The sequence below is a fragment of the Phaethon lepturus genome, unplaced genomic scaffold (genome assembly GCF_000687285.1).
Source record: "Phaethon lepturus isolate BGI_N335 unplaced genomic scaffold, ASM68728v1 scaffold14586, whole genome shotgun sequence".
In the NCBI taxonomy this organism is placed as follows: Eukaryota; Metazoa; Chordata; class Aves; order Phaethontiformes; family Phaethontidae; genus Phaethon; species Phaethon lepturus.
Window position 1 is genome coordinate 1 of NW_010548464.1, and position 25,980 is coordinate 25,980.

Here is a 25,980-nt window from a genome sequence, read left to right on the forward strand (position 1 = left end):
CGGTTTAAAGCAGCAGCAGCAGCAGCAGCGACAACAGATTGCTCCCCCTTCTTGCTCCCTCCCCTTCGACCCCGCTTTAAACCCCGCCAAGCGACCGCCCGCCCAGACGATGCTCTTGCTGAGCCGCTGACGAAGGGGGGACAAGTCACCCGCTCCCGCAGCCGGGGGAAGCGGCCGCCCCGCAAGCGGGAGGCCTCCAGCTGCGGAACTTTTCTGTCCTGTGATGGTGCTGCGGTGAGCCTGCGGGTCTGAAAGCCGTCTCTGCTGGATTTCTGGGCTGGCCGGCTTGAAAGAGATTAACGGACTGACCAAACAGCCGTAGCTGTCGGGTCCCTTCCGGGGGCTGTATCCCTTCCGCCCCTCTTGCTCGGGTGCTGGTGGTGAGAGGAGCAGGACATCTTTGTATAGGTGGGTGGCTGGCTCCCCAGCGAGGTGGAAGGCTGCGTTTCTCCTCGCCAGTTCTCCTCCGCAGAGGAGAAGAGGCAGATGAGGCTCCAGGACTGCCTCCAGAGCAGAACTTTGTAGCACCCAGCATCCCTCCGCAGCGTGGATGTGAGCCACGGGAGTTGGGGATGTTTGAGGCAGCCTCTGCCAAGTGACACCTTGCAGCTGCTCCGGAGGCTGTTGCGTGGCCTCACACTCAAGGGCTTTGCCTGTTGTGAAGATGCCCATGGTGTTTCTGTGAAGCTGAGGTATGGCTGCTGGAAGGTTACTGCTGTATGCTGGCCTCTCTTTAGCTCTGTGTGCCCTGGGCATGCTGGCTGTGGCAATCTGCTCTGACCATTGGTACGAAACTGATGCCAGGAAGCACAGGGAGAGGTGCAAGAGCATCACCACTAAGAGAAATGATCCTGGCTTCATTTATAACTCCAACAACAACCTGCCTCTCAGGGCCAGCAGGTCTAGGTTGGACCGCTGGGAAGGGAAACTCCTCTTGGCAAGAAACAGGAGGCAGATCTTTGCTATGAGCGCTGTCGACGAGTGCAACAGACAGTACAACTCCACCAACATGGGGCTCTGGAGGAAATGCCACCGGCAAGGATTCGACCAAGAGCTGGAGGAGCTGATTGCCAAAGGTAAGGGCTGCTTTGTACCAAATGAACGTGCCAGGCACTCCGGAGCCGAGCAGAGGCTGAGCAGAGCCGTTTGGGCTCACAGGTGGGAGCTGGCATCCCCTGCCAAGTACCTCTCCTTGCGCTGGGTGAACGAGCTTGGCTGGGCATCGCTTCCCAAAGCGTGGCCAGGGCAGTTTGCCACGGGGTCTCTACTGCCGAGGCGTGGGGTTTGGGAACAAGAAGGCAGTGGGGATGAGAGCAGACACACCCCAGAACATCTCCCTCATGTCTCTGTCTTTCTAAGCTTAATATAGTCTGCCCATCACCATGGGATCAGATTATTTTCCCCATACAAATAAAAAGTATTAATAAAGCAGACATTGGATTTTTTTTTAATTTTGTTTGACCCTGGTGACTCAGACAAAGTACATATTATTTTATTGGAGGCTACATGTATCTGTATTTCCTCATTCCCTTACCGAATGCCCCATCAGTCCCCAATTACACCATTTGCAGTGCTCACATATAGGCTTTTTCTATCCTCAAATGGAGAGTAAACAAAGAGAAATGCTAAAGGGCTGGAGGAAACCCTGCTTGCTGTTTACACTGAGCTATGTTTTGGAATATTTTCAATGTCTACAAAACATTACATGAATTTATTAGGAGTGTTAGAAACGAATCCTTTTCTCTTGGGGTGGAGATGCATCTGTTTCCCTGCAGCATTTTTGTGCTATGTTTTTTTTTGTCTTTTGGTCTTTCTTTTTTCCCCCAAGGTATCAATTCAAGGTGATGGTCAGTTTGCCTCAAATGTTTCTTTGATCCAAATTATAGGAGGGGGAGAGATGCATAAAACCCAGCCTAAACATCCTGTCTACAAAAGATGTATGGTCTTGCAGGATGACGAAGGTTTCAGTAAAGGATGACAGCTTCTTTGCTACCCACGGCATGGTTACTCCATACAACAAAATAACATGTCCCTCCCATGGTTCTTGTGTTGCATTCAGATGATTCCCCAGCGGTTTATTTCCATCGCAGTGAAATCACTGCTTCTTACACCGTGCAATCTTTAAAAATACCTGTTTTCTAAGTGTGTTCTCTGTCCCAAACTCCCTTGATAGCCTGCGTTAATTCCCTCTGCAGACATTGAAAGCGGAATTATCGCTTAAAGCTAATTATTCACGAGGGATATACTCTCACATGTGTTTGCCAATGTATACATTTTGTTCCGTGTGTTTTAGAAGTGAGCGGTAGAGGTGAGTAGCGTGGTATAGCTGTGCACCGAAACAGTACAAACAGATGGTGTGGCAGGGAACCTAGACCGCTAGTTGGGATCCTGTCTGCCGTTGCTAGTGACCCTGCATGTCTAGTTGCGATTTAACAACCCCTGTGAAATGAATTGGTGGCTTCAGTCCCATTTGTAACGGGCAAGTGAACATGTCCAAAGCCTGTCAGCACCCTGGCACCCTGCTGCTGGTTTCAGTGCCCAGGGAGGGATTCCTCTTCTCCGTCTGGGTGAGGGCGCAGACGTGCCGGGCTGGCCTGGATCGCTCTGCCACGGGTGCTGGCTGTGCTCGGGGCATAAACAAAGAAATTCAACCTCCACAGCGGGCGAACATGTCACCAGAGCTCACCTTTGGCAAGCGGAGTTTCAGTTATTAGGGAGGTTTTTCGTCTTGAAATAAGTGAGACTTGTTCCCCTTTCACCGCCTGCCTTGTCCTGGGTTCAGGAACGTCCGTTTGTCCTGCCAGAAACTGCAGCGATTGCCTGGCGCTGGGTTGTGTGTGTGACGGCGGCTCTGCGAGGTGTTAACCATGGAGAAGATGTGGCAGCTCAAGCCGCGGTGGTTAAACGCGGGAGAAGATAGTCTTCGAAAGGTCTGGCTGTAGCTCGTGTGCGTCCATGTGTGCGTATGAGCGTGTGAACGAGCCTGTGGCGTGGGCTGACTCTGAACACACAGCGCTCGGCTGGTAGCGAGGGTTCCCGGCCGCGGGTACGGCGTGCGCTCCTGCACGCGTATTCCTGGACGTAGGTGTCTGCAGGCGGCCAGGTAGCCGCTTTGCAGAGCTGCTGGCCCAAGATCGAAGTGCAAATTGCGCACGTAAGGAGGGTGTGTGCAAATATCGGGGTGCGTGACTCCTTGCCTCCTGTAAAGGTTGTTGGTATACATTTAACAAACTTCATTGTATGTTGAGAGAAACGTTAAAGGAGGGAGGCTGGTAATACTGAATACCAGCATTATAGTTCGTTTGATGGTCTTTTTGGAACGAGGATCTGCCTATACTATAACTCTCAGCCGTGATGAAGAGTCACACATGTTAGCACTAATGCTATAGAGGTGTGTGCTTTTGGCACCTCCAGACTAAAACATAAAAAAGCAAGTATAATGGCAGTTTGATAAAATAAAGTGTTTGACTTGCTCAGAAATAAAATCGGAGGTATTATAGGATTGCTTGTCCACTTCACGTTTCATTAGATCCAAAAGAACTAGTGGATTTTACTCTCCCTTACCAAAAGTGATGCAAAACACTCATCTGTTAAAAATCCTTGTATGCTGGAACCACTGACTTAGAAGGAGCCAGCTTTACACAGGTAGTCAGCTCGTGTCCCTGTTCCCACCCGAGGCCAGCTACTAGACTGTTTCTTCACGATCCTCACCTATATGATGAAAGTGGAATAAGAACATTTGCCGTTGCTGGCCGACATTGAGAGCAGCTATGAGTTCAAATCAAGGCAGGTATTCCAGGTTCATCCTGGCAGCTCCACCTTGCTTTTCAATTTTTTCTTCCGTGGCAGATGCTCGTCCGGAGTTAGAGGTTGCAGGGGTGGGTGCCTGGGCAAAGCATTCCCTGTGCAGATGTGAGGAGCTGCAGATGTTCTCTACCTGTAGTAATCAAACACCCTGACTGGGGTACATATTCCTGCACAGATGAAATCTGTTTCTGTATGAGCTCCAGGGCAAATACCATATAAAAGAGCATGTTATTGGTATATAGGCCTTTTACTCTCCTTCCTCTGCCAGCTGCTAATTTAATCTAGCACACCTCTTCCGGAGCTGGACAAACTAATGCAGGTTCTGGCCCCAAATATTGTGTGTAATGCTATATGTAATTGAATGTAAATGCTATTAAGGGTTGGTGTGGGGTTGTTTTTTTTTTTTTTCTTTCCTTCAGCTGGACAGGATCTAAGGGATCCATTTATTTTGAGACAGATCCTACCTTTTTCCCTGGGCAAAACTTCCAGTATTGAGAATGGTAGGTTTGTCTATCAAAGGATGACAAAAACCAGTCTTTAAGAGCCTAACTAGCTTTGCAAATACCCTGCTTATGAACTCTGCTGAAATTAAGACAAGCTGTAGGCAATGGCTTGTGGCAGGATCAGGCCCTACGGTACTTGGCAGTATTCCGATGCCAGTGGTTTTAAAAACCAGTTCTGTGTCTCAATCGGCTGCGTCACTTCTGTGATTCTATTCTGTATTTATTAGTTTTTACTTTCTGGCAAATAAGTCAAACCCTTTGTGCTGGATTTTACTAGAAAAAATGGAGATCTGTTACTTCAGATTTCTTATGGATAGACACAATAGATACTAATGCATATATAAAGTAGTTGGTCCTACTTATATTTCTCCTATCCCTTCTTTAATATTTCCATAGAACCCAGGTGCATATTTGAAAATAATACAGTTAGATAAATAGGCAATGAATTAAAACAGATTGTCACAAGTAAGCATACTCGTGAGGCAGATGTAAGAGATCAGAGCGCTGAAGAATATTCTAAAGCTGCATCAAAATTAGACAGTTAATTTGTTCTCTTTGTTATCATGAATGACAGAAAAATAAAACCAGAAACAACAGAAATTACAGTCAATAAAGAAATTATTGAAGTTGAATATGCAAACCCAGGGCCCACTCTTGCTACCTTTTACTCACCTGAATAATCTTTATTCCTGTGAATGGGCTCTTGGACTGAGGGAAAGCTCTCTTGTACAGAAGGACCAGTCAAAAAGGAAGGACTTACAAAGCTGGTCCTCTGATTCTGGTTTCGCATCCGTTCAAGTCTTTCAGCATCTCAGGACCAGAGTTTCACTCCTGATCTCTAAAGCCTTGCACAGTCAGGAAGCGCTGGCTCTGGGTTTGTCCAGCACAATACTTTAAGCTTCTTCCAGTTCTCAGGTGTCTGTCCAGTCTCCTCTGTGAATGAAACAGCCCTGCTGCTCAACGCCCCTTCGAACGTAGCGTTCCCTGTATCCTGTTAGATCCACCGTGTGCCTGTTGACCACAGAGTTTCTAGCAAAAGCGGCATTGCCGCCTTCCAGTACTGAAAGGGGCTTGTAAGAAAGATGGGGACAGACTTTTTAGCAGGGCCGGTTGTGATAGGACAAGGGGTGATGGTTTTAAAGTAAAAGGGAGCAGATTTACACTAGATATGAGGAAGAAATTTTTCACACTGAGGGTGGTGAAACACTGGCCCAGGTTGCCCAGAGAGGTGGTAGATGCCCCATCCCTGGAAACATTCCAGGTCCGGCTGGCCTGGGCTCTGAGCAACCTGATCTGGTTGAAGATGTCCCTGCTCACTGCAGGGGGGTTGGACTAGATGGCCTTTAAAGGTCCCTTCCAACCCAAACTGTTCTATGATTCTGTGATTCCCTCACCCTACCAAAAAATCCCAGTGAACCAACCACCGCCACCACTAAACAAGCAGAGAGTTGAAATGCAGGTAAGTGTCCGTTCGTGGCTGGGAGAAGGCAGAGTTTATGTCCTGCTTTGGCAACTAGCAGCTCACACCTCCTTGTATATGACTTGTAGTGACCCAGAAAAAAAAGTGGAAGCCATAGAGTCCATCTGCATCCTATGGCAATGTTGCTCAGATGCTTTCCTGCACTAGTCGAGAGGAAAACAAGAAGGGAAAAAAAGGAATTACATCATTTAATTATAAAGGTACAATAAAGTAGATGAAGAAGTTGCACAATAACCAGAGTCTGTTCCATTTAGACAATTACTACTCAGAGGACCTTTCATCTCGCTTTTGGAAGGCTGCCAGCTAAACTTGTCTGGATGGGGCTTTGCTGCCTGCCATTGGAATCCAATTTTATTTAAAAAAAAAAAAAATTACAATGACCTTATTATTTCAATCCCCCTTTTACCTATTTTCTTCCCCCAAGATCCGTGGAAGTCACAGTAAATCCTGTTACTTAGCCCATGCCGCCACTGGAGAAAAAAAAAAAACCCAAGTAATTCCTGTGCAGCCTATCTCCCCCCCAAATAATGTGCAAGACTTCTGGGATGAAAGCGTTCTCTGTTTTGGTTTGTCAGATGCACGGCACAACTGAGGAAGAAAGGCTTAACAGGACTACTCCGGCCGTCACTAGGGATTATTCATACACAATTGGAAAAGCCTGAGGAGAGGCTGCTTGCAGCTGTCTCTGGGAGTAAAAAGATTTATTTTCATAAAACTACTTGCAATACCTTGCAGTGCTGTAGATTGGACTTTTCAAACGCAATGGCTTTGCCAGGTAAATCAGACGGCCATTTTTTCATGTATTCACACATTAAAGAATCCACATGCTTTGGTTAAAATGTGTGCTTGAAATCCCAACCGTTTTCCAAATGGACTCGTCATAAACGGGACTTTATTGAGGTCTTGATTCTGATCCTAGTGAAGTCAATAGTAAATGTTTTATTGAACGTGGTGATGCAGCAGCTTCAGGCCTTTAGTGTTTCCTTTGAGGTTAAAATTGTCCCTGGATGGAAGGGCCAACGCAAGGTCTGTGCTGCCTTCTGTCACAGCAGCGTTCTGCTGGAGGGATCCAGTGAAATTTAAGCAGCAGACAGCTTTTCAGTTGAATCTTAGGCTACCCAGGTATTTAGCCTTCACCGTTTTCGGTGCCGTAATTATTCTTAGTCTACTGATGCAGATTGGAAGTCAAACAACTGCATGTTTCTAAGGTACAGCAAAGACATCCTCTTGTTCGGAGATTTTCTAAAATCAGTTAACAGATGAAATCACTGTTTTTTCATGCATGTGAGTTCCAGGAGGATTTGGCCCGTCATATTTTAAATAGGCAATTTGAATATTTTAATTGCATCAAACTTAAAGAGCAATTCATTAAAAAGTATCTTTAACCACAAGTAATGAGAACCTGACACGTTCCTCTGACACATCTGAGATAATTAGTTTGATAATATATATCTGCTAAAAATACTAAGAACATATATGTAATTTAACAGAGCTGCAACTGTTTTTAATCATGCTGTTTTAAAGGGCAAATTTCAATCAAGCTGTTGGCTTTCAAGCAAAATTGCTGGTGAAGACAAATGGAAATTTTGCCTGAGTAAAAATGACGGGATCATGCCCCTCTCAAAAGAAACTGATATTTGCAGAGCTGCCTGTAGGACTGCATCCTTAATTCCTGTTCATTTAATTGAGCATCCAAATCCTTTTGAGAAATCTCAGCATTTTTAACCTTTCTGCCTATTGCTTAAAAACTTTTTTAAAAGTGTGGAGGAAACATTTAATATGAGTGCAGATGCGTTCTGTTTACTGTAAAAATAAAAATATGAAAGATTATTTTACTTAAATAGAGATGATATGATCTGAACTATTTTGTCATCTCCAGCAATAAAAATCCATATTAATAGTGCTTTTTCTCATTGAAAAAGTCTTTCTGCACACTCAGAATAACTTCAAGAGTGGAATGAGTTCATTAACTGTTGCAGAGCCAGTAAATGCGGAAGAAGACTTTATGTTTTGCAGGTTTTGCAAAAATAATGACAAGCATTTATAATGTAAGTTACTTAATGGCTCATTGCTAACACAGTGTTGCTGGAACCCTTGAGTACATACTCACCTCTTTAAGAGCAAAAGAAAGAAGCGAGATGGTGTTTCTTAGTTTTTAAGGAATAAATAAATAGTGTGGATTCCGGAATCCAAGTGCCCTTAACAGACCATTCAGAATAGAATCCACTTAAAAGAAAAAATATAAACTAACATATTTTCTCTGCAGGAGAGAAATCAGACTATAAAATGGAAATTTCCCCATTTTCTTTCTCATAAAGCCTAATTCTTCCACAAATAAATATTCAGAACTGCCCAGCTGAGCCTGCTGAAATCATAATCCTTTGTAGACAACTACCAAAATAGATGGAAGAAAGCTAGTACTGCAGTTAGGGCAGGACTTACAAAGCCAGAATTCAGTCCAAGCTCTGCCATAGTCTTTCTTCATGACCTGAGGCAGTGACGTAATCTCTTGTACCTCAGCTCAGTAGCAGTATAATAGGGATTTTGTTCATTATTATTAATACCAGTTAGAGTTCTGCCATCGGATTTATGAGCCTTAATCATGGATCAGAAATCATGGATCAGAAGAATGTCCCTGTCCTTTTGACATGTTGCTGCACTTTAAATATTGGCCGTATGAGACAGTACAAGGAGATGACAAGGTAATTGTGTTCAGTGTGACCAGTAGTGATTTTAAAACACCAGCAGGCTAATCACAGGTAAGCACCACAAAATGCGGGTTCCTAGAAGAGTTGTAAAGAAGGATGATGAATAAGAGGTGCAGATGTTTACAAGATGGTCTTCCAAACATTGAGGGATGGAACCAGAAGAATCATGGGTTATGTCTGCTTGAAAAATTAATAAGTAGGTGATGGGGATTGACCTCTTTAGTTGACGGTAGGAAGAAGTTGACATTTCCTTAATGAAGACAAGTAGATTACACTAATGAGAGAGATATTGGCACAGCAGTCTGTAGCTGCTAAGAGAAATGACGTGGTCAGAGTGATGTCTTAGGAAAATGATATTTCTGGCAGCATCCTGAATGGGTACACGAAGGGCAAGATCACATTTGTAAAGGTCAGAAAAAGAAATATTGTAGTAATAAAGGCATGAGATAATGAGTGCCCGAATGGAGAAACAATATGCAAACCTTAGACATCCCCTGGATCTATGGTGTAGTGAAGGACGTGAGATGAAGATGTTGCTCCAGTTGTTGACCAGAAAAACAAGGCAAGTAATAGTGTTGGCTGTGATGATCAAGAGGGGAGTTACTGAAGAGGGCATATAGTAAATAAGAAAGAAGAACATTAGGAACTCTGTCTTAGCTATGATAAGCTCAGTTTGATATCTCTGTGGCTATGAGGGCATATTAGAGAGACTGTGGGTATGGACCAGGGAGACAAGTTTGTGTTAGAGGCGTGAATTTGAAAATTGCTGCATGGAGATGGTAGTGGAATCTATGTTTGTGATAGACATTGCCAAAGAGTAAAATACAGAAAGAGAAAAGCCCCATGAATTTCCGGCAGAGCTGAGAGAAGAAAAGTGTCTTCCAGAGGACATGCAAAAGGAGCAGCTTCAAAGGTGGTACAAGAGAAGGGAATAATGTCATGGTAGCTGAAGAAAGACACCATTTCAGGTTAAAACAGCACAGGAGACTACTGAAGGTAGTCGACATGCTGCAGCAGATGAGAACAGAGTATTCAGACTATGCTGAAATTTGCCCAGTATGTTAAGTAGAGACTTTGGCAGCAGCAGTTGCAAGGGAGAGGGAGCTGCACTGAACTGGTGGGGGGGGACTCCAGGCAGCGTTTGTACCTGGTGTATTCAGAGAGGTTGGTGATGAAAGGGAGGAGAGAAAAAGGCACAGTATTTAGAGAGGAAAATAAATGTTTTAAGATGAAAGTATGTTTTAAGATGAGAATATTTTAAGAGGAAAGAGATTGAATGGTACTTGCGTTATGAGAGTAAAGCGACAGCGGGGCATGGGAGGTCAAGGAGAAGAGAGAGTGAGCGGACAAGAACAGCCATAAGGAAAGTCAGGAGATAGGAGAAGGCTGGCTCGGTAGCAAACAAAAGAAATGAAGAAAGAGAGCTGCATAGGAGGTTTTTCATCTTTGTGAGAGAAGAATGAGGAAGGAGTTGTAGGATGGGAAGAGGAAACAGAAGGCAAAGCTACTGGAAGAGGAAGATCACAGTTTGTAGTTTTTCTCATGGAAGAACTGGGTGAAATCCTGTGTAACAGCTGAAATGGGGGCTGGAGGTGGAGGGAGGGTCTGAGGAATGAGCCAAATGTGGCAAAGAAGTGACTATGACTGTGAGTCTGAGATTTAACTGAGCTGAGCTGGAGTAGTAAGTCTAGGACTTGAGCGTAGCTGAATGGGTGAACAATGCGTTCATAGTGGAGAAAGTTAGCCGGGCAGTGGGATTCCCATTAGAGATGCTCTGCTGTGTGAGACATAGCAGAGACCAACTGGTGTGGGTCAGCTGGGATTTGGGATAGTGGGGCACGAGTAGGTAGGGGAATGCACGGCAAAAGGTCTGTGAATGAAAGAGTGCAGCATGGATAACATCAGCATGTGGAGCAAGGAAAGAAATTATAAAGAGGGTGATAAAAGACTGAGAGCAGGCAAGAAGTCCTTAATACTGATGATCTGAGGTGACAGAAAGGCCAAGCAAGCTTAGCATGAAGGCGATGGCCGATGGTTGCTGTAGAAAGAGTCCAGGGGATGGTCCAAGCCGTTGGAACAGGAGGATGGGGGCAGAGCACAGGGCCCAGTATGAAGCCCTGTCTTCTTGGTGACTGACAGGATCAAACAGGGTGTAGACTGAATGGAGGAGACACTAAAACGTAAAGCTTAAGAGGCAGAGAGGTCACTACCACCACCTCTCTTCTATAATTTGCCCTACCTTCATGCTGCGAGTCCATCTCGCGTAACCTTACAGAGGTGCCAGCATGGCTCTCCCCAGCAGAAGTCAGTGAGTTTGTCCAATGCTTGGGACAACCACGGTCCAGATTGAACCTCCAGTGCAGATAAACAAATATTAACTACAAATTCAGGATATTTTCCACTAAGTCAGGGGGATGGAGAAAGGTATATGCAGAGCTGAGGGGCTTTTGTGGAAAAGATCTTTCCAGCCTGTTGCACCCCCATCCCAGTGCTTCTGCACTGAAAGCGCTGCAGTCTCTCAAACAAAAGTCAGGCCAGCTGGGGAGTCTTGGGTCAGGAGGAACTGCTCCGACCCCGAGGCAATCTGGCACATGCCAGGTAGTGCTGTGCTGGGGCCATGGTCAGATTTCTCCTTACTGAGTGACCTGCTGTTGTCTGTGCCCACTTCTGTTTCTGGCCCCAGTGAAGATGTAACCTTGGACCAAACTGCAGTAACCTAATGTGCTTTGGGGGTGTCAGAGAAGCCGGAAAACTGGCACTCACACCCCCTTAAAACAGAGCTGAGAGGATCTTCCCAGGACCCCTACCTGCTTTTTCCAGCAGCTCTACCTCAACCGTCCCCGGGGGGACACTTCACTCAATGCTGAGGAGGAAACTGTATGTCCCCAGCTGGATGATTGTCCACATCTCTTGTCAGATGATCAGGAACGTGCTCAGGCTCCGAAACTCCTTTGTCCCCCTGTCCCACCTCTCTTTAGTGTAAATATGTCTGACCTTCCTGTTCAAAAGTGCCCTGCGATTCTTTTTCTTCTTACCATAAGCACGCAAGCTGAAACACTGTAAAGGAACGGGCGTTCAAGGATGTCCCATGTATACGGCGAAGTGGGTCCCATCAAGATATCCCACCAGACCGAGTGCAAGTCACTGAGAATGTCTTGTCACAACCCTTTTTTAGTTCTGAGACCTTTTGTTGGTTTTGAGTTTTAACAGTAGACATTTCAAAAAAAGCTTCCTAAATGTATTTCTAGACTTTCTAATAGTATGAAACAGTTATGCTGATTTTACTGGGTAACAGAAGCTATTTCTTTCTGCTTAAATATGAATGTACGATGCTTGTCTCTGTGTCTCCATTAATCAGTACGTATCTTTGAATATGCAAAAGAGCCTTTATAATGTAAATACTTTTGCTTTCTGCCCAGTGGTCATTTAATAACATAAATATTGTTTATTAAACAGAAACAACAAAAAAAGAAGCAAAAAACATTTTTTAGTCAGAAATTAAAGGTGGAAATTAAGCTCACTAGCCTGACTTTGAAGGGGTGATGCTGGTTTATGGTAGCTGGTGATCCAATTGCATTGCTTTGTCTTAGGTACTTAGGTGGTTCCTGTTGAGACAGCATCTGAATACTGAAATTCTTGATCTTTAACCATAAAGGACTTCTGAAGAGTGGAATTACCCCTGTTTTGCCCAGAGGACAGTTGCCCAGCAATGCAAACATCCTGCAGGACAAAAGTTCACATTGGAAAGAAATATCTCCTTGTTAGTCCCTAACTGCATGAGTTGGTGTTTTGTATTAAATTTCATCCCTTTTCTATTCACCAGTCCTCAAGATTACCTTGTATGATATTCTGTAATAGTTAAAGAGATGTGGAGGAATGTTACACTGATTAGAGAGACAAAGGAGCCAAGGAAAATGGAAAATCTCAAATAGCTTAATGGGCTTAAATTGGGAAGTTGGATAATTTCCATCTCAGACTTCTGAAAGATGTGTTATGTGACATTGCAAGTCCAGTAAAAAGGATTTTCAATGAATCTGTCTAATTAGGATGGTACACTAGGAATGAAAGATAGCAAATACATGATTAAAGAAAGGAGGAAAAGTTCTCTGGGCCACAGCGGACCTTTTAGTTTGATCATAGTAATGCCAAGCAGAGTTTAAAGTAAGTTCTAAAGGAAAGATTAATTAAATGTGGGGGGGGAAATGAAATAAACATGCAACCTATGTTTTTCTATTTGAAGTCTGCCAAACGACTCTGATAAGTTTTGCTAGGAAGATAACTGGGTTTTGAGACAAGGAAGTGCCTTAGACGTACATTATCAGGATTTGGGTAAAGGTTCTTATATTGTGCCCCTAAGAAAATGGTTTTTTACAATGTTAAGGTGATTAGTACAAAACTTACAGTGTGTTTAAGGAACTGACCAAAGGAAAGCAAGTAGTGCTGAGAGAGGGAGTGTCAAGATGAAGGTCAACAGTAGAGTTCCTGAAGTAGGGACCAACCTCATTTAATAATGTCATTAATGACGTTGGAGCAGGGTCTGTAAGGGGAGGTGATAGCTCTCATTGGGCTAGGCACAAAGGAAGGAACTTGAGACATTTGCTGCTGCCACAAGAATGAGACGTTGCCAAAAGGAAGAAGGCCTGGAATATTATATACGAAGAACCGGGTAATACTGAGGGCTGGGTGATAGGAAAGATGAGAAATTTCTTTCAATGTGAACTTTTGGTCCTGCAGGACGTGTTTACGTTGTTGGGCAAATGCCCTCTGTGTTGCACACTGGAATTCTGGTCCCCCAGACATTGAGGCTGTGAGGAGGCTGGGGCTCAGATGGCTTCCTCCCTGCCCAGGTTTCCTTTCAGGGCGGGAAAGGTGCACGCCTGAATCTCACCCAACGTGCAGTTGGAATGTGACCACAGAGCACACCTCAGTGGGGACAAGGAGTTCCTTAAGGTGCATCCATCTTGAAGTGCAGACAGAGAGTGGTGGAACCATGACCAGGAGAAAGGCAGATGTGAGTGAAGAGCAGAGCTGGCCAGATATTTCAAGTAGAGAAATGTTAAAGTCGTGGGCAAGGTGTTAATCAAGCCTTCTCTGTTATAATCTTTGCTATTCTTGTCAACCACCTCTGAGAAAGGTGAATTCAAAGCAGGTCCAGAGTAGGGTTACTAGTGTGAGGAGAGGAATGGAAAATCTATTTTACAAATATAATTGTTATCCAGAAGAAATGGGGCTAAACACAGTAGAGGGGGAAGGTGTGTTTAAGCTAAGGACAGCATTAGCAGGGAAAAGAGTGTGTGTGAGGGCCATGAATATATGTAGGCTGGAAGCTGTGCTGAAGTGGGGCTCTGGAAGGAGTGATGAGGCCGCAGCACTGCTATCAGGTTTTAAGGATGAAGACGGATATATTTAGGAAGAGGGATTATATGATATACATGCCTGCTATGCAAGAAGAATGGAACACGGTCCTTTCTAGTGCTGTGTCCTTGTGAAACATGCCACAGGACTGTGAAGGATTAATTTATTATTACTATTAATTCCTGTTTTTTTTTCCCCAAGGAAGAGCATATTCAGCTCTGTATCAAGCGGGACCTGATGGAAGGAGTGTTTGTCACCGGGCTGCCTCATACCAGCCACGGGTGCCTGGTGAGAGGGAAGGGACCTAAGACAAACCCAGCTGCACCATCCCAGCTGCTTTCTCTCTTTCACCTAGGTCCGAGCTGCCCCGTGTTTCCTTCCTGTGACACCCCACACACCTCGGAAGGACTGGGGATGAGGACTGTGTGCGCTTAATGCACAATTTACGTAGCTTTCCTTTAGATAACGCAGTTAATAGGGTCTTTGTTTCCCGTCTCCCGCGTCTGCTTTCATTTCCTATTGCCTTAACCCAGCGACAGCAAAGGCCTGTTAGATTCTCAGCCAGTTGTATTCATAAGCCAGGAGAATGCAGTGCCTTCAACTTCTTCACTAAAATAGTTTATATAAAATAAAAGAGAATTTCTGTACTATATTTAAACGTTCGGGATGGCTGGCAGCAGCGGAATTAAACTCTTATTTGCACATATTTAAATTACCATGAGATGTGTATTTTAGTTCACAAAATGTTCAGCCATTTGGCTGGTTATGCTGGGTGAGTTTCCTTATAGCGGGAAGGATTTTGCCACAGGACCCACCAGCTTATGAGGCCCCTAAATGCACCCGCTCCTGGGCTTTGTTCACTCGTGTGTGCGGCAGCAGACCACAATTCTCACAGAAGTTTTGGGGAAAAGTCTTACAGGGAACAGAAAGGCTCCACAGCCCTAAAGATAGGAAAGCATTGTCTGGGATAGCCTTCTGGGCTAGAGTTCAGCTCCTGGAAAAGGTGGAAGTAGGACTCCATCAGTCAGTGTGGAGCAAGACAAGCTGGGATGCTCTGCCTGTCCGGATGTCCGGGGAAGCTTGCCTGAGACTGCGAGCGGCAAAGCTGCCCTCAGCGTTACTGGAAGAAGCTGTGCCCCAGCTCTGCGCCTGAGTACCTGCAGAAGGAGGTCAGGTATCTTGCATCTCAGGTGGATCAGAGAAGGAATTTTTGTTTTCTACTTTCGTTGGGGAATGACCACAGCCTTATAAAGAGCAGCGCCCATTCTGCTCCGGGTGAACTGGAAAGGGTGGTGGCAGAGACCGAGGGAGGGAGCCTGGTGTTGCCTCTATGGGCATGTCCAATGTATGGAGCAGCTGGTTGTGAGGTCCTCTGCCTCTGCGCCGAGCTGCGTGAATGCGAGACAGCAGCTTTTTAGGAGGTGTGTATCTATGGCAGAGGGACACTATGTTAAGTCACTGTATGCTGCTGGGGATTTGAAACAAGGGCAGAGATAAATGGTTTTCTGTGCTCATTTATGTAGACTTGAGACATCCTTTTTCTATGAAATAATCTTTCTTATCCAAGAGGGAAGATGAATCCTTTCTACCCAGTGTCCTGAGGAGCCCCCCGTTTTCAAATGCTATTCCTTGTAATGCATTGACCCTGGTGGGAAAGTAGGAGAGGTGGCAACAAACTCCCAGTGGTGGCATCAGCTTTGTGGGGACAGGAGCATGATGACACCATCTCACACCGACCACTCCATAAGGTCCACGTTTCCCAGTGATGAAGTGGCTATGGAATGGACTTGTGCAGTGTCTTGGCCTCAGGACTTGGAAACTTCTGTTTGGAGGAAGCATGGGGACTTGTATCAATTCTGGGAGAGGTTTTTCAACAGGAGATTTCATGGGGAAAAGTGGGGCAACTTGTTTATGTGTCTTCAAGGGAAGGAGGGAGAGGCCAATGTGTCTGGGCTCACACTGACAGCAATGGCACTACTAGCTTCTGCCTTCCCCCAACCTTTCCCTCTTATCCCTGCAGTTAGGAAACCTGTCCTGTCCTTACCAGTGTCCCCTGCGCTCTGTGCCACACTGGAACTGGTGGCACAGTGTTGTGGTTTAACCCCAACCGATAACTAAGCACCACGCAGCCACTCGCTCACTCTCCCCCAGTGGGATGGGGGAGAGAATCAGAAGAGTAAAAGTGAGAAAACTTCTGGTTTGACGTAGACAATTTAATAGGGAAAGCAAAAGCCGCGCACACAAGCAAAGCAAGACAAGGAATTCATTCGCCACTTCCCATCGGCAGGCAGGTGTTCAGCCATCTCCAGGAAAGCAGGGCTCCATCACGCATAATGGTTGCTTGGGAAGACAAAACGCCATAACTCCGAACGTCCCCTCCTTCCTTCTTCCCCCAGCTTTATATGTTGAGCATGATGTTATATGGTAGGGAACATCCCTTTGGTCAGTTGGGGTCAGCTGTCCCGGCTGTGTCCCCTTCCAGCTTCCTGTGCACCCCCAGCCTCCTTGCTGGTGGGGCAGTGTGAGAAGCAGAAAAGGCCTTGACTGTGTGTAAGCACTGCTCAGCAATAATGGAAACATCCCTGTGTTATCAACACTCTTTTCAGCACAAATCCAAAGCACAGCCCCATACTAGCTACTATGAAGAAAATTAACTCTGTCCCAGCCAAAACCAGCACACACATCTTTCCCTCTCTTGTTAATCAGTTACTGTTAGCATCCTGCCTGTGACACAGCAACTAATTACATTGTCAATGCCTTCAAATGAAGAAGAAGCAGCAGGAGCAGATGAACTCTTCAGCATCAAAATCTTCTTTTCCTGTGCATGTCTTTAAGAATACAAGCACAAAGAGAGACAAAGGGGAAGGAAGCAGCATTTCCCTTAGCAGAAAGTTGCCCACAGTGCTGAGGCATGGGCAACTCTTCAGGCCCAAGCTCTGCTTCACCTGCTGCCAGCCTTGCTTCAAACCAAGGGGTCATAGCATCCATTTGGTAGTGTTGCCATACTTCAGCCAGGGCATAGTTTTTGCCGGGCAGCATTAGGATGACTGGAAGGACATGTCTTCTTTAAAGATTCTCCTCCCTTTAAATGTAGTCCATGGCATTTTGGGAGTTCCTGGACCTGCAATTTGAGGTGACCTGCAATTTGAGGTGACCTGCTCTTGCTTGCAGTGGTGGGATGGTACATTGTTGTCTGTCCCCTGGAAAATGAAGTTGTTTGAATGTTCATCTTGGGCATGTGAGTTAGGCACTGAAAGAGTCCTCTGAGGACTAGGACTTTTCAGGCTGCTTGTGATAACATTTCATGTCTTTAGTGTCCATGTTTTGAAAGGAGATCCAACTGTCCAGCTCTCAGGGGGCAAAAATTGCTCCATTTCTATCCATCCTGGTGGCAATTTACACCAGGGTAGGACTTGGTCCTAACAGTTAGGGGTCAGATACAAGCACCTCACCATTCATTTCAACACTTTCTTTCCAGGATTTTGGTCTGTGCTAAAATGCAGTTTGACCTGCACTCCTCCTCCAGAGTCGGAGTGTATCATTCTGCATGGCATTGGAAGAGGCCACAGAAACTTTCTGGTAGATTTGGTGGAGCCTGGTTGGTGAACAGGTGGGAGTCCTTGAGCTTGTCTCATGCATCTTGTACCCTGTTGATGTGACAATGTGTTAACCAAGGCTATCGGGGTCCACAGGCTGGGCTGCCTATATGGTGCAATTTCACAGCCGTAGCATTTACCACAGAATCTACCCCTTAAGGCAGGTCAGTGCTCCTGAGTTTAAGTTTTCATTTGAGAAAGTTTTGCTATCCATCACAGGTATGGCAATGACCTTCAAAGTTGACATCACAGTTTAGGCATCTGGTGCACAGATATTTGAACCAGAGGCAACATGTAAAAAACTGAATGTGGATGGAGGAAATCGGTCAGGAGTCCTCTCTATAGTAATTAAGTTTCTTTTACCGTTGGGCTGTTCCTTTTCAAAGGCTAATATTGATTATTTTTCCTTTGTTTCTAAGGGCCTGGGAGCTGAGAAGTGACTCCTCTGACATTTCACTATCTTGCTGTAGAGAATATGGAGAAAGTTTTCATATGAAACATAAGAGCCAGAGTTTATCCATCACAGATGCCAACCTGGTTTCAAAGGATTTAAGAAGGCATATTGTTTGCCATGCTGTTTGTTTGATATTTTTCTGTTGATATATTGTCTTTGTAGCTTTTTCATCTGCTAATTGATATATGGTTGTATATACTGGTCTTTCAGCTGTGCTCGAGTTTTGTGTTAGACACGGTACTTAGTTTATTCATGATTCTTATGGTTCTATTTAAAGGTTTAGGAAGGTAAGACAGAGGTATGTTTGTAGCTCTCATGGCTTTAGAGGCAACTTTACTGAAATGAACCAAGGGAAAGCAGAGATGCAGTGAGTACCTGAGCACTCAAGCAGCCTGAAAAAAATGGCTTGGCAAGGTGATCATTGGTGTCTGTCGTTCATCTCGCCGGAGCATCGCATTTCAAGCCAGAAGGTGACAATTCAACTTCAGTGATGAAGGGGAGGTCAGTGTGGGAATGAAACCACTGGGACTGAAAGCTTGGAGCTGTGGAGAAAAGAAAATGTAGACATAATTAGAGGAGACTTACACAAAGAGAGGAGGGGAAGAGAGTAGAACGGAGGCACTGGTGAGCAGAGACAGCAGTGGCTAGAGGGGAAGCAGGTCTTTTGTTGAGTATGAAGGCCAGGATTTGGCCTTGAACAATAATTGAAATGATAGCAGGTACCCAAAGACCATGTTTCCACTTTGACTGTTAGCAAACTGTTGTACTGACAATGTGTTTGTGGAAGGTGTGGGGAGACACTGAACCCTAACCCTGCCTGTGAACCAGACTCGCCATAAGATTTTTCTGCCAAAGATGCATTTGGGTCCTGGCTGTAGTATGGGCAGGACGAAGGCAAATCTGTGACCAACCTTGTGAATTTTGAAAACGTAACTTCACCTGCCATTTACATCCGTGCAGAACCTCCCTGGGGGCAAGTCTTCCAGCAGAGCACTTTTGATCAAGTTTTCCTCCAGAAACTGAAGCAGGAGCCAGAGTCCTTTGGAAAGCCCTGCATATAAATATCTTGTTTAGTTAGTCTAATAAAGGTATTACTAACAGTGCTGCTTGGAGGATTTATTGGGGGATTTCACTAAGACAGTGTTAGCAGTGGAATTATAGTCATTCGCTGGTAAGACCTTGTCAATGCAAGAGAAGATAACGTTGATCCAATCAGAGATATTTTACAGGATCAATGTAATATTCCTTTGCATAATCACAACCGAAGGATTATGGGCCTGTGCTGGGAGCGACGAAGGATCACTTGACAGATCACAGCCTCATTTGTTCTCATTGTTTTTAACTGGTGAAGTGCAGGCAGTATTTAAAAGTGTGCATATATACCCATGTATCTTGAATAAATTGGGGCTCCTTCAGGCCACAGGCATTATTTCCAGACTATTGCTTTTAAACAATATTTTGGACTACATACATTTTTCATAGCTGAGCCATACTGAAGCATCTTGGTATGACCTTGAGACAATTCCCTCTGCAATCCAGGAAGCCAATGTACATGAAATGGGAGAGGAGGCCTCAAGGCGGGCAGGGAGGAGAAGACAAATCAATATGCAGCATGAGCCTTATAGCCCAAACATCATAAGGGACCCTGAACAAGTTTGCGTAATTGAGCTTTTGGATAACGCAGCAATTCTTCCATGGGGATATGAGCGTTGCAGATGACAGTGAATTCAGGAGGCTCAAGAGTGTACTGTGGTATGCTGGGAGTAATTCATAATAAAACAAGACCTCCTCATTTTTTGTGCTACTATCTTCACATTTTTCAAGATCCCAGTACTGCTCTATTGCTTTAATGACAGCTTTGTCATGCATTGTGGAGGTCCTAAATCCCTCTGCCGGCCGCAGTTACTTAGATATCCCCCAGCTTTAGTGAGGCTTCTTCCGCCGAGGAAGAGGAGCCGTATGTTTGATAGCTTCACCACATTTGACTGACCGGTTCCTTTGGATTTGTGTGTACATCTCAGTGAACAGTGGAAAGGCAAAACAGTGGCTGAGGCACAGAGCAATGGCTCGGCTCACTGATAATATCAAGGGCCATTCAAACTCCAATCTTGTGGTTTCAGATGACTTCAACTGCAGGGCAGCAAAAGTTATTTGGGGAAGAAAAAACAGCTACTACAAGTGACATTTAAAATTAAATGGGACACAGCTCTCGTGAAATTACAGCAGGGATCAGCTTGTTTCTATTGGGGGTGAGGACAGCTAATTGAACATGTCCCTTCTGCCGTCATGGGCAGACTATAGCCTGTATCAAAGCACACAGCTTTGCCAGGAGGTTGTGACCAGCATGAGGCCTGTGTATAGAGGAGTACGTGAGTATGTGCAAGAATTGGAATTGGAATTAACCCCTTTGAACAGGCTCAGGCCAAGGGCAAGACCTCCGGGAGACTGTGGTCTCCATGGCTTTGCCTCGCACGAAGAAGCGAGGGAAGGAGAAGAGGAGGCAGAGCCAGGGTCACAGAGCAATGCAGCCTCCAGGCAGCACCAGCGCCTGCCCAAGTCGTCCTGTTGGCCTTGCCCTTGTGGGCTCATGGTTGGCAATACAGGTCTTCCACAGCCATCGTTGTGGGGCAGTTTATGGAGGGAGACTGGATTGGCGGCTCCCCTTTGCGCTTCCTGGTGCTCCGTGGCGCGTGGCGGGGATGCAGCCGCGCACCCCCTCCGTGTGCGGACTGCGACCCCCTGCAACGCTACACCGGTGCGGGCTCTTGCTGCCCACGGGAGCAGCTGCCCTCCGCTCCCGCTTTGCTGACGGCAGTTTCTGTGGGGCCTGTGTAACTCTGCCCTGCGTGTAAGCCCTGGGACAGCGCCATGGGTCTGGCACTGTGGGTAGCACCAACACGACAGGACAGGCTCAGGTTGGCAAAATCATTAAGTGAGAGTAATCACGGCGCCCTTTTTTTGTCTTGCTACTTGGAATAATCAGCAGTCAGATTGCTTCTTCAAAATGCAGTGCAGAGTAGTAATCTGTTAGAGTAATCATTTACTGTATTAGCTCTGGCCACTGCAGCCCTTGGACGTATTTATACCCTTGCAATTCACGGCTGCCTGTCAGTTGTTCTGTTGGTGAGCCTGTAGAAAATCCATATTAAAAAAAGGTTAGGCGTCCTGACTTAAACCAAGAAAAGCACGAAAAATCGGAGTAAATCCATGCTGATAGTCTGTTTTTCGTTGCGTAAGTTCAGGATGGACCCTTATCCGGGATTTGCACTCTTAACTCTCAGTGTCCTGGCTCCGGTGAACCTCCTCAGATCATGGATACTTCTGGACTGTGGATATTTCCGTGTTAGTGGGTCCATAGGCATATGATGAGCATGCCAGTGTAATTTGCATTTTAAAGTAGTCCTAAATAAGCTCTCATGTCTGCAGCTGGGCTTTGAGAGGATCATGTTCCCTGGAGTTAGCCCACGGCAATGTGCTGAAGATCACACATAGCTTTTACTCTGTTCTTGCTCAAGCAAAACTGCTTTTAAGTCCAGGGGAGCAAAGTCAGTCTTGCTGAAGTTGGAAGCAAGCATGCCTTTGACTTCAGTGGGACACAGATTTTGCCCAGCATTAATTTTTGCTTGTGAAAAGACTTGAGGAAAAAATGGAGAAAGGCCTTCTAGATCAAACCTCCCAGGGGCTCACTAATCACTCCTTCTTGCAGAGGTTCACTGCCATGTGAGTCCCCTAAAATATTTCCTTGAGTTGAGCAGGAGGTTTGCTAGAGAAAATGACCTACATACAAGGCAAGTGCCATGTAACACTTGTAGTTAACGTTTTATTTGTTGGTATAATAAAAGCATGTCAACAATTCAGTCTTGCCAAATTCCACTTGCCTGTTTGGCTGGGATATGTATTTTTTCCTGAGGAGGGAATAAAATGATGTTAAATTTGTTTCTTTACTACACTCCTGGCAAGGAAGAAGATTTTCTGCCTGGGCTGATAAATATTCAAGTGAATTTTTAAAGGTTGTTATTCTGAACCACTGCCCAAGGAAGTCCAAGGAAAAATAATCTGAGACTTTCTAGCAATTCATATAGCGACCTTCACAAATGAAAATGTTGGGTCGTTCCTTGAATAGTCCAATACACCTCTAACGTCGCTACCGCTGCAGAACTCATTCTTCTATGATGGAAATGTAACGTTCCCTTTCAAACAGTGTCACTCACAAATAAATAATGCAGATCTTCCCTGATGCACGTTTTGTTGACCAAATCATTTCCACCGTCTTATGCTTGTTACTTTTTCATTTTTCCCAAAGGGATTTGCAATCATTACGAGTCACTTTCCATTTTGACTTGTAGCCTAAGCAATTCAACACGAGCGCAAGGCCTCGGTACGAGAACTGCTCGCTGCAGTTAAGTGCGACCCCCGTTAATGAGCAGGTAGGGTGATCTCTTTGGGGGGCTGATCTGCCAGCCTGTTATGCAGACTGGGGAAGCGTACCATGATGTTCATGTCACTGAAATTTTTATACCATCCCATCACAGTAGCACCTAAACGCAGACCTGCACGTCTCCACAAGGAAATACAGCTCAGAGACTTTCTGGAATAGATATGCCATGTATTATTAATTACCCAGTTGGAGTATCTGTAGTAATATTTGTACTATGCCCTCTGCAGCTCTATTCCCCCCACCCTTTTAAAAACTTCATTTGAATATTATTATTTATTTTAAGCTGCCTGGTGACACCCAGGCTTGAGGAGCTTAATTCCCGCTGTAGGCAGGGAAAGTTTGACGCTTCTGTGCGCACAGTCCTTGCCGTTATGCGGACTTATTCAGCAAAACGGCCGATGCGGGCAGAAGACGTGTAAATCGGCGAGTGCTGCAAGAAGAGCACTTAATTGAAGCTTTATCAAGTGCCTGCAGAGCTGACCTCCGAGCAGTAGCTGAACCACAGTTGGGATGGGAGCGAGCCAGCAGCTTTCACCGATGACTAAGCCCATGTGCTGGGAAAGGATTTGCTTACAAAACTTGCCTGCTTTACCCATGGGTGGCAGAGCTCTGCATAGCTAGGGGTGACTTAAATCATTCTGCCTAGCTCACACTGCTCCTTTCAGCACAGATTCATAGCTCTAAGTACACTTTGATGACTCTATAGTTGTTTATGGGGGATCTAAGTTAAAGCCGGGCTGCTGACTCTCGGGGTTAGCGCGGTGCTAACAGCATGGAGGGGATGTCAGACCGTATGGTGACACGATGGCACGTTCAGGCCTGTGAAGTTTTTTCTTGATGATCTGGCATTGGAAGAGTAGATCTGAACTGTTTCTATCCCTTCTGCACGAGCATCCCCCTCCCCTCCATGCCTACAACTGCATATACAGAGACAGGCAAATATCAAGTGGTTCCAGATATTTGCCTATTGAGAAGCGGATCCCACCCAACCGTGCAAGGGTACTGAAGAAAATAAAGCCCTGAAGGCTGAAAGCAAAAGGAAAAAGGACTTGTGTAACATTGCACAAAGCTGAAAATGCTGAAGGACCAAATTCATTTGGAGATAAAATCTAAACAATCTTAGCAGGTAATTGAGAACTTACTGATAACACTTTCCTATCTCCGCAAAAACCCATGGTGCTCTATATGAGAAAGAAGACCATATTGTTTAAAATTACAATAACCTTGCTATGAGGGGGATTAAAAGCATCAGGAAATAAAAATTGTGACTGTGCCTGTTCTCACATGCAAGAAGAAGAAAGGGCAACACACTGAAATATCTGGAAATTAGAAACTAGGAATGGTAAGAACTAGATAGGAAAAGAAGTACAAGAAGGGAAAGCTATGTCTAGCTGAGTCAATACAGGAAACAAAGCGCCAAAGACTATTAAAAAGCAGACACTTCAAGTAAATTATTATATGCTTTGCAATAGCAAAGCATATTAATGATAGAAACGCTAACAATAGTATTCGTCGTTTGCCAAATGGAAATGATTTAAAAAATAAGTGAAAATCAAGGATATGTTTAATAATTATTTTTATTCTTCTTTTGGAAAAAGGCTAGATGAGTTATTCTTGCCATATGATGACAACAAAATACTTTCTTCTCCAGCAGTAATTTAGGCTGGCGGAGCACAGTTAATAAAGTCAGTCATTTTAATCTAATAGATCTGAATAATTTGATACCAAGCATTTTGAAAGAGCTGGCTAAGGAAATTTCCAGACTTAATACATATAAATGGTAATTTTCAGAATTTTTCAGGATACTGGTGAGATATCAAAGATGTAGGAGAAAGCTGGTATTACTTAAACTCTTGAAAAGTGTAAATATAGCAATACTGGGAAAAGTAATGTAGCAGCTAATGTAATTAATTAATACAGTAATAAAGAATTAAATGCAGATATGCTAACTAATGCTAATCAACATGAATTTATAACAATAGATCTCATTAAACTAATTTTTGTTGATAAAGGTGCTAGTGTTGATTGAATATTCCTTCTCTTCTTTTAGGCACTTGACTCGGTACCAGATGACATTTTGATTAATACGCTACAGAAAACAACATGATGCACATTAAATGGATTAAAAAGATGGCTAAATTATAGAGTTTAAAATGAAATTTTCTATAGACATAAAACAAATTTCACAGGGTGTTACAGGTAACAGCTTTTTGCATTAGGCTAGTTACCATTTTTATTAAAGTAGTAGAAAGATAACATGACAAAGTGATCCATAAAGTATACTAATTATAGTTTGCGGAGTGATAAATAATAATGAAAACCAGGTAACTCTGTGGAAATGGTTTGGATCTCTTTGTAAAACGGACAGAAACAATGTGTACTTTAGGCGTTTGGGACAGTGAGACGGCGTATAGATAGAGCTGATGTATCTTAGTGTCCGTACTGGGAGCAAATTCTGTACTTTAGCTGTGCCTCAGATGACCTGTCTCAGGCTACTGTTGGCCCACACATCATCCCTGCATAGCACTCCACTGGGCTACAAACACTCCATAAGGCTGATAATATTTGTTTTGCAGTGATGCAAGTTTTGTGGCTTTTCCATTGCCTGCACTCACGGCCTCAGGAAGGGTTGAGACAGGTTCAGGGCAGAAGCGACGGTGCTGTCGAGGAGGGACGCTCTGTAACGCAAGGCTTACGGAGCTCAGGCAGCCAAGTTTAACAAAGAAAAGATTGAGGGGTGGCTTTATCGTAGGCTATAAAACCTGCGTGCGGAAAGGCAGCCTGCTCAGAGAAGACTGTGTGTCTAGCAGGCAGATACTGGGTTCATCACAAGTGGAAGGCTGGGGTTAAAACAGATGAATTCAAACTAGATACAAGGCCAACCATTTTAGTGAGGAAGGCATTAACCCCAGGAACAGCCTCCTCTCAGAGGTGGCAAATTCTCCATTAACAACACTTTGGAAACTTAGATTGTATCTTTTGAACAGAAATGAATTCAGGACAGTCCCATGGTCTGTCCTGTGCTGAGTGAATAATCACAGAGCTGCCTTCTGGGCTCAGAATTTGTGATTTGACGTTACACAGAAGTTGCAGCACTGGAAAACGAGTGCCCGACACCAAAGGTTCAGACTGTGTCAGCCAAAGGGTTTTCTGGCTTTCCTGAATGTAGATCAAAACTTGGCGTGTTTTATGTGTGTCAGTATGCAAAGCCATAAATGCATCCACTTCAAAGCACACATCCTTGCCACGGTTCGGGTCACTGGGTGGATCTGGTGGTGTAGCAATGCAGTAACCTAGGAGCACTCTTAACGATGTTCTGCTGCTGCTCTGAGATCAAGCCGAGAGGATTTTATCAACTTCAGCATCACTCAGAGCTGAGTTTACCCTGGCAAGTCAGCACTGTCGCTTGTCCCACAAGAAGGGACGTGGTGGGTGATGACAGGAGCAGACAATAAAAGAGAGAAAGAATATATGGGAAAGATGGCGAGGAAGGACATATGGAGGAAAACCATCAGGAGCATGACAGAGGCTAGAAAGGAGAAAAATGGGAAAGCTGCATTTGAAGCCATATTTTTGTGTACATAAGAAAAAAAAGGAGAAGTATTGCACAAAAAAGAGAGATGGGGGGGATTAGAAGGG

The 25,980-nt window shown here is 44.8% G+C and overlaps 1 protein-coding gene across 1 annotated transcript in view; it reads left to right on the forward strand.

Annotated features, from left to right (window-relative positions):
* Nucleotides 1-694: 694 nt before the first annotated feature.
* The window catches only part of LOC104623034 (transmembrane protein 178B-like), a gene marked incomplete at its 3' end in the record, with an annotated part of 63,838 nt that continues 38,552 nt past the window's right edge, over nucleotides 695-25,980 (forward strand). Inside the window, exon 1 of the mRNA XM_010289980.1 lies at nucleotides 695-1,076. Coding sequence (XP_010288282.1) covers nucleotides 695-1,076 — 382 coding nt within the window. The remainder of the gene's footprint in view (nucleotides 1,077-25,980) is intronic.